The sequence below is a fragment of the Alligator sinensis genome, unplaced genomic scaffold, assembly GCF_000455745.1.
Source record: "Alligator sinensis unplaced genomic scaffold, ASM45574v1 scaffold472_2, whole genome shotgun sequence".
NCBI lineage: Eukaryota > Metazoa > Chordata > Crocodylia > Alligatoridae > Alligator > Alligator sinensis.
The window spans coordinates 941,476-950,235 of record NW_005842378.1 but is presented as its reverse complement, the minus strand read 5'-3'; the positions used below and the strand labels follow the sequence as shown (position 1 = coordinate 950,235).

Sequence of the window (8,760 nt, the reverse complement as noted above, 5' to 3'; positions counted from 1 at the left end):
GGGGCGGGGGACCCCCGCCCGCCTTCCCCCGCCGCTGCGCCTCTTCATACACGACGGGGACAGACGGTGCGATTGACATCGCTGTATCGGGGCCGTCCGTGACTTCACACGGGCAACGGGCACCTTCCAGCTGCACGTCTGTGGCGTCCCTTGGGTGCGGGTTTATTACAGGTCTCTCAAATGCCCGGGACGGGACCGGGCAAAGAGACGGGATGGAGGCGGAATCCCACGGCTGGGCATGAGGCCCAGTCTCCATAAAGGGCGGCACTGATACAACCTTGGCGGGAGCCCCGACAGCGCTAGGCTCGGTCCCGTGCTTCAGTCGGGGGGGGAACGGGACCGCCCTGGGAATCAACCACAAAAGTGCAGCCAGAAACGTGAACCCCGAGGGCCAGAAACCCGAGCACCCTGCGGAGACCAAACGGGTCTTTGCCTTCCGGGGGTCGAGACTGAACAGCTGGCCGAGAAGCCCCGCGCCGCAGACGGCCGACTCCCGTCTGCAGGCAGTTGTACAAGGTAGAAATCCGCACATTTGTGTCCCACACCCCCAGCCTGCAAAACCCGGTGTCCGTTCACCTGAAGGCTAATCGTATACAATCGGTAAAATAAAACGACAGGCAAGATCCGGAAAGTTTCAACGTTTAAAAATATCAGATTAGGATTTAATCGGAATTTATTCAGAAAAATGCAATTGAAGGGTCAGAGCGAAACCTCTCTCAAGTCGTTTCTATCCGGAGCCAAAGCCCCACGCAGAGTGCACAGGCTCTTAAATAAAGTATTTACACAGTTCAGCCCCGTCACGTACAATCGGGTTGATTTTTTTTAATGCCGCAGCCCCATTTGCCCCGTTTTACAACATATAAAATAGTTAGCATTCGTTAAAAACACGTACAAAGGCGGGCTGGCTGCTGGCCGCCTCTGCCGCGGGTTTGCTCGGTTCAGCCGAGGGGCATCCCGGCGTGAGCCCGGGCCGCGCGGGCGGCCTACGCGTGCTGCGACATGCCATTCACCAGACTGCGGAGCTGCTTGACTACGGTCTCGATGAGCTTCTGCTTGTCCCGATCGTTCTTGCGGAACTGAGCAAAAATGTTGTTCTTTTTGCTGCTGTCCTTCATTCTGGACAAGAAAGCAGGAAATCAGAGGGTCACATTAGAAACGCCATTAAAGCCCGGCCAGATCTGCCTGCCTTCTCCTCTTGCGGCCGTTCGCGTTTTGTGCTCGCACCGAACGAGCTGCTCCCCCGGCCTCCTACCCTGGCAGCTGTGCTCCTACAGTTGGTTCAGAAATACACACCCTGACTTCACTCCGTTAACCGCGTAAAAGCTTGAACCCAAACATTACAGGCAAAGGGACCCAGGGTGACTTTGCATTCGTAGATGACCCTCTACTTCTATTTCCACTCGGGTCCATCTGCAACGCCGTGCCATCCGCTGCGAGCCTTGCATTCACAAGATCGCGCTGAAGCACAGCGGCGATTTATAAAGGGAAATACAGAAACTACGATGTAAGGAAAACCCCGAGCAAGGGTAGGTTGCGTCAGGAAAATACGTACCCTCGGTGAACTCTGCACCAGGGCCCGGCAGGCAAAGAGAAAAGGAGACAAAGTTAGCCGGACTGTGGTTGTGACCTGTACACCCGAGTGACGTTTTGTCTTTATTTAAATCGCTACATTCTCTCCCTCTTTTAAAGCACCTCAATCTCGTTTCGATCTTTAAAAAAAAACAAACAAAAACCCAAAACAATCCGCCTGCTGTAGCTAAAATCACGAGACCCCGCGCAGTTCAGCTTTAGCGCCGAGACTCTGTCAGACACTTGAATCGTGCAGCTCCGCAATGGGAACCCCAATGCTTGTAGCACAGGACCTGCACTACCGGGAGGCTGCGGGCCTGGAGCACACTGGGGGGCAGAAATGTTCACTGGCTTTGTCCCCTGACCGCGTTATCACGGGCCCCCTCCTCCCCTTTCGGGCGCAGCAGCTTAGCAGGGTCGCCGTTGACTCTTACACTGATGTGGAAGCCGTAGGGGGGAGCAAAGCGCTGCTGCGCGGGGCACACGAGACCCAGGCGGGCACCGGTGCATCGGCAGCCCGTGAGCAGGGCCGGGAGGGCGAGTGCGGGAGCCCCATGCGCCGTGCTACGATCCCGCTGCAAGGGCCGTACTCACTTCTCCAGCAGCGTGAGGGCTGTGCTTGGATTCACTCGCAGGTACTTCGAAGTCGGCTGTCCGTAGTCAGCCAGGTAGGTAGACCAGTCCCACACCATGAAAAGGTCCAGGAGCTACATGGAGAAAACAGAACAAGGTGTAAACTGCTGCGCAGGGTCAGGCAGGCACGTGCGGGCTTCCTTGGGCGCGCGGGGCACCGGGAGGCACCTCGGGCCCGAAGCTGGATTTGAAACCGGCTTTATCAAACTGCGCGATCGCGCGAGCTGCGTTTGCGATTCAAGCGGGCTCATGACACCCCTCCAACCTCGCCTGCAACCCTTCAGCCATTGCACTCCCCCGGCACAGGGGACCACGAGAACAGCGTCAGGGTCCGTGCTCCCCTTCCTCCCTTTTCTCTCTCTTCCCTGTTTGCTATTCCTATGACTCGTTTCAGGGGCTGCCGGGCATGACCCCACGGAGCCGGGGAATGTTCCTGTGGGAAGCGTCACGTTTTGCAAGCCGAGAAGATCGTCTTAGCTTGGAAAGAGACTGGAAACTCTACTCTTTTTTCCACAGTAATTTGAACCAGAGGTTCAGATCATCTCAATTAAGTGCATTAAACAACCCCCGCTGGATTCTCCATGGTGACTGATCCTCCTCGGGACCGGGCAAGGGAAGCTGCAAGCTTGTGCTTGTTAGCCCTGCCAGCTCTTCTCGTCCAAACAAAAATAAAACAAATGGGACACAACCCCCCAAACCCCAGCTCCTGCGTTTCACGGCATCTTAAAATCGCACATTTGCTTTATAATCTCCAGGCAGAGCTGTTGTCAAATATAAAAGTAATCTCTTAAAAGCTAATGTGATGCCTGAACGAAAGCAGTAGCTCTGATCCAACTTAAAACCATAATCCCCCTTAAGCCAGTTAAACCCAACTTCCTATCCGGGCTGTAATTGTTTCAAGCAGCTAAATACTTTGCTTGCTACCTTCGACTTGGCTTGCAAGAGATGCACCTACCCGTTTTAATATACTTAGTAGGCAAGGTCCCCCCTTGCCCCCACGGGTCTCTTTAACCATCACCGAGAAGAAGAAGTGCTCGCTCACTTCTTCTTGGGCACCAGTGTCTGTATCCTGCCCTCCACATGCAGAGCCCATAGGGGGAAGAGGCTGTGGTGATGGGCACTGCCTGGCTGGCACCACAGCCCTGGGCTGCACCCAAAGCCTGCAGGGGCTACATCCAGGCCTGGCCGCACGGGCCACATCCAGAGCACTGCCACGTCCAGCTTGGCCACGAGGGCCAAGAGCCCCTGTGCCATGTGCAGGGTGTATGTGGTCCTAGTGCCCACCAGGAGCGTGCCCCTCAGTCCTGCCTGCACAGGCCATGTCAGCGCCAGGGAGGTGGATGGTTGCTGCTCTGCACAGCAATTCAGTGGTCCCTCAGGGCTGGCTGGTAGCTGCTAACACACCTGGGCCCTGTCCCCAGCTTTCACCGTTAACCATAGGGTCGCAGCCATAGTCATGCCAGTCACAAAAAAGAAATGCCAAGCCGCAGCCTGCCCCTGCCCACCACCCCCTTGCTCATACTTCAGTGGTTTCCCTCTGGGGCAGCTGCCCCTCGAGGACAGAGTGCTCTGTCCCAGCCTCCTGGAAGACTGGTTTGTGGCAAGAGCTGCCTTACCTTTCTGCCACCTTTTGCGACTGGTACCAACAGCCCTTTGACTGAAATGCCAGGCAATTCTGAAACTCTGGAGACTGCCGCTAGAGGTTGATGTGCTGGGGTTTGGTTCCTGTTTTAAAATACTGAGCTTCTCCAGCCTTTGTTTTACTTAACTCAGGGCTCAATATCTGCCAGAATGGAGAAGATGTACCCCGTTTCCACTTTCCCAGCATCAACTAGTTACTTAATCTGCATGTTCTAGGATGTACTGGTATCAACTGAGATTTTAAAATAATTCTGAATGTAATTAATAAACTCCCAGGTTTAGGTCAGCTACACCAGTGCAAAGCATGGTTTGAAGGCAGGGTTTAAATCAGTTCCATATACCCAGGGCTCAAATTCCCAATGCAGACAAGGCCTCTGGAATGACTCTCCCAGGGAATGTTTAACATTTTGTCCCTGCTGCTTAGAAATTATATTCCTAATTCCCTTTCCCATTTACCTTTAATTTATTAATATCTTTTAATTCGTGTAAAAACGCACCCAATCTCCAGTCCAGGCATGACAGAATATCAAATACATTTATCAGTCTTGTCACATATTCCTCAAATATAAAAATATTGCTTGAAAATGTCTGAAATAATGCATTGTGGTATATAAACATCTACCAACCAAAATCCAATGATTGAAGTAAATTAAATGGGATTACCAAATTCCATTAGAGTATATTTTGACAGGTTTTAGGAATAATTGAAAAAGGTGCCACAAGAATATTTATGAGAATCCAGAAAATGCTAACACTACTTTCAATTGATATTTCTTACTTTGGCTCCAGACTAAAATGCCTGCTGTAATTCACTAAAAGATATAATCTGAGAATCAGAATGCTACAATTCTCCTGTAATTCCTGCTCCCACTCAATTCTGGCATCAATTTGAATTTTAACATTGCCCATATTGGAAAACTCTAACAGTTGCTTAATCAGCAAATAATATTAGCTCTAGTTTATTTTATCCCATTTAAATGACTGGGTCTGCATAAAGTAACCTGGCTGACAAGTCAAACTCATAAGCATCTTCAGAATTTTCTGAAAGGAACCAAACCTATCCTATAGCTGATTTAAAAAGGCTAAAAACTGGCAAACCACTAGCAACATTATCACCTATCTGTAGTATAAGAACAACCAGAAGTTCATAGCTAGGTGTTATACAAATTTGCAGTATCATCTGACCCCTGGAGGTCAGATGATACTGCATATCTGACCCCTGAAGGGTCAAATGATAACAAATTTGAAAACTCAAGCCCTCCTTTAAACACTTCATATATTATTAAGAACCATTATGACTCAGATACAAAAGGAACAACAGTGGCTTTATAATAGTAAAGCTATTAAAAACATTTAACAATAAAAGCTGTGCAATATGCATTATCTTTTGCAAATTGTCAAAAAATTCAATTCCTCAGCAGGGATTGTTTAGCTGGTGTACAACAAGAAAGCTGGACTACACAGACAATCCTCATCCTACAGCCCTGGGACTGGTAAAACTCAAAGTTCTCATTCAAACCAATTGGAGTTTTGTATCCACAAGAAATGCAGGGTTGCCTGTGGGGTAGAATTGTATTACTTTGAAGTTTTTGTACAAACCTTACTTTGATAAGTTTAACACATCATCAGCACTGCCAACCACCAAACTCATCAGACCAATTTAAACATTTTTTTAAAATTCTTTTATTTTTTCATTTGCTTTTTGATCCTTTATGGTGAGTTTGCATGTGAATGCAGTATCTATATCTGCACTACTAATATGCATTTTTAAAGTCAAGCATGCAATCACTTAAATAAAACACAGATTTTATTTACAACAGAATCACTATTTAATTATGGTTGATTTGTTATGTTTCCCACCATTTTATAATGGATCTGTGATGTACTTATAGATTTGTTAGTTCAAGTCCTCCAGAGTGTTAAAAGCATGCCAGTAATGATGCATGTTAATTTTTATATTTTATTATTTCATTTGGAGGAAAGAGGCACATAAACCTTGGCTTTATTAAGTACATATCAAACACAAATACCCATTCCTTCAAAGATCAAAACCAAATACTGATCTCTCATTCAAGGAGCCAAACTATCAATATTTCCATTTAATATAGGGAAACTGAAAAAGAAGGGAAATTACTTGCTCCAAAATTACCTGACAGACTAATAACACAGGGAGGAACAGGACCCAGACCACCTTAATTCCAGTCCAGTGCTCTATCTAGTAGCCCACATCACCTCTAAAAGGCTGGAGACGTGCTGTGGTGCTTGGTGGAAGATCTAGCCATAAAGACCGTATCATGGATATTATCCGAGTGGTGTGTCCAGTTTGGGCCACGGCATTTAAAAACAAATGTTTGCAAGTTGGAAAAGGTCCAGTACAGAGCAACAACAATAATTAGAGGTCTAGGAAATATAATTTATAAGGAAAAATAGAAGAATTGGGATTATTTAGTCTGTAGAAGAGAAGATTGAGGAGGTGTTTGATAATAGTCTTCACATACCTGAAGGGTGGTTATAAAGAAGATGGTAATAGACTCTTTCCTGTAGCCACATGGGGCAGGATATAAGTAGTAACATTATTCATTTGTAACAAGGGAAGTTTAGATTGACTATAAGGAAGAACTTTCTAACCATCAGGGTGGTTAGCACTGGAACATAGTATCTGGAAAGGCTGTCAACTCTTCATACCTGGAAATGTTTAGAAGCAGGTTAGACAAACACTAGGATGAGATGGTTATTTTAGACAAAAAGATGAACCCGCCTTGAGCAGGGGGTTGGACTATATGACCTCCTTACTTCACTTCCAGTCCTATTTTTCTTGGATTAAGCACTGGCATCTGCTGTTATAGTGGCACTCCTCATGATTCAGGTCTAGGTTTCTTTATATTTTGCTATGAAAGGCAACACAGCCTACTGATTCAAGCAAGGAACTAAGGAGAAAGGTTCCTAGTTAAGTGCCCTAGCTCCTCTTGATTATATTTGGTATTGGTTAGTTCTCAGCCTCACACAGGATTGGGTCATCTGTATTTAATAAAATGAAGCACTCATCACTTTGTTTTCTTAGAAGAGAACAAAAACAAGAAAGCAGTTCAGTACAAGTAGTATTTTCTATGTTTCCCCCTTCATTGAAGTAGTGGGACCTTTTATTCTTAAAATGTGTTTCCTTACTGTCCCATAGAAAATACAAAAGGTCTCTTCCCTCTGAACACATCTAGGCTTGGTTCAGTTTAAGGATCCCTATTGCAAGGGTCTGATGCCTCCAGTGACTGACCACTGGGTCAGCAGCTGTCGTTTTCTTTGAAGGATCACAGTAAGGTTTGGTGATGACTAGATTCCAGGCTTGGAGGACCAGTGTTATCAGAACACCGAATTCTGTTCTGAGAGTGTGAAATTTGTGAAGCAGAAAGTCTCTGTTCACATTTGCCTCTGATGCATATTAGATGTGCTGCTGCATGTTTATTACTACCTATTGTTTGTATTACAGTATTGTCCAGAGAACTGGGACAATTGTTTGGATTGGGGCTCCACCATACAGAATGCTGTAAAACATGGGAAAAGGCAGTTCATGCTCCAAAGAGTTTATTGCCCCAAAAAGGATAAGATTTGACAGGTTGATACAGAATGAAAAGTATGGAGGGGGACAACTAAAATAATAGTAATAGGATCACATTAACTAAACGAAGCTTTATTTTTTAGTAAGATAATTCATGTCAGAAGTCCTCCACATACAACATATCCAGCCATTTTTGACTCCCGTCTGTCTGATCAGGTACCCATTAACAGCAGGATGAACTGGGGACAGCCTTCAGCATGAGTCCAAAGTGAGGCTTGAACTTATTCCTCTATAACCAGCATTCTGCCATCATCAAAGTGAGTGAACAAAATACACTAACAGATCAGTACAATGGTACCTGCCTAGTTTAAGTGGCAGCAGTTCATCCTTGGCACCACAGTTGAAGGGACAATATCAGCTTTCTTCGGGTGTTTGTGCTACGGTACTGAGTCTCAGTACCTCAGCACCTGCTGTATTTGTACACCTATTTGTATTTTAAAGAAACCTTACTGAGGGCGCAGGAACAAAACATCATGATAGCAGGAAGAATAGCAAATGTGGCAAGTGAGCAGTTTGGCTTAGCAGAGAACTCTTCAGTGAGCTTCAATACAAAAAGGACGCTTACAAGAAGTGAAAGCTTGGACAAAACTTGGGAGGAGTATACGAATATTGCTCAGGCATGCAAGGATGAAGTCAGGAAGGCCAAAGAGCAAGTGGAATTGCAGCTAGCAAGGGACGTGAAGGGTAACAAGAAGGGTTTCTACAAGTATGTCAGCAAGAAGAGGAAAGTCAGGGAAGTGTGGGTCTCTTACTGAACAGGGGAGGCATCCTAGTGAAAGTTGAGGTAGGAAAAGGCTGAAGTACTCCATGCCTTTTTAACCTCTGCCTTCACAGGCAGAGTCAGGTCCCAGACTATTGCACCAGGCAGCACAGTTTGGGGAGGAGATCAGGAGCCCTCAGTGGAGAAAAGAACAGGTTAGAAACTATTTAGAAAAGCTGGATGTGTACAAGTCCATGGGACCAGATGCAATACATCCAAGGGTGCTGAGGGAATTGGCTGATGTGATTGCAGAGCTACTCGCCATTATCTTTGAAAAGTAGTGGCAACTGGGGGAGGTCCCAGATGATTAGAAAAGGGCAAATATACTGTGCATCTTTAAGAAAGGGAAGGAGGAGGATCCAGGAACTACATCCCAGTCAGCCTCACCTCAGTCCCTGGAAAAATTATGGATCAGGTCCTCAAAGAATCTATTTCTAAGCACTTGGAGAAGAACGTGATTAGGAACAGTCAACATGGATTCACCAAGGGCAAGTCTTTCCTGACCAACCTGATTGCCTTCTATGATGAGATGACTGGCTCTGTGGAT

The 8,760-nt window shown here is 46.5% G+C and overlaps 2 protein-coding genes across 2 annotated transcripts in view; both read right to left on the bottom strand.

Annotated features, from left to right (window-relative positions):
- The window catches only part of LOC102376634, a 19,957-nt gene extending 19,425 nt beyond the window's left edge, over positions 1 to 532 (bottom strand). Inside the window, exon 1 of the mRNA XM_025210877.1 lies at positions 434 to 532. Coding sequence (XP_025066662.1) covers positions 434 to 532 — 99 coding nt within the window. The remainder of the gene's footprint in view (positions 1 to 433) is intronic.
- Positions 533 to 623: 91 nt separating this feature from the next.
- Positions 624 to 8,760, bottom strand: part of EXOC6 (exocyst complex component 6) — a 142,995-nt gene continuing 134,858 nt past the window's right edge. The window contains 2 exon segments of the mRNA XM_006029422.3: positions 624 to 1,116; positions 2,164 to 2,276. Coding sequence (XP_006029484.1) covers positions 984 to 1,116; positions 2,164 to 2,276 — 246 coding nt within the window. The 3' untranslated portion in view covers positions 624 to 983.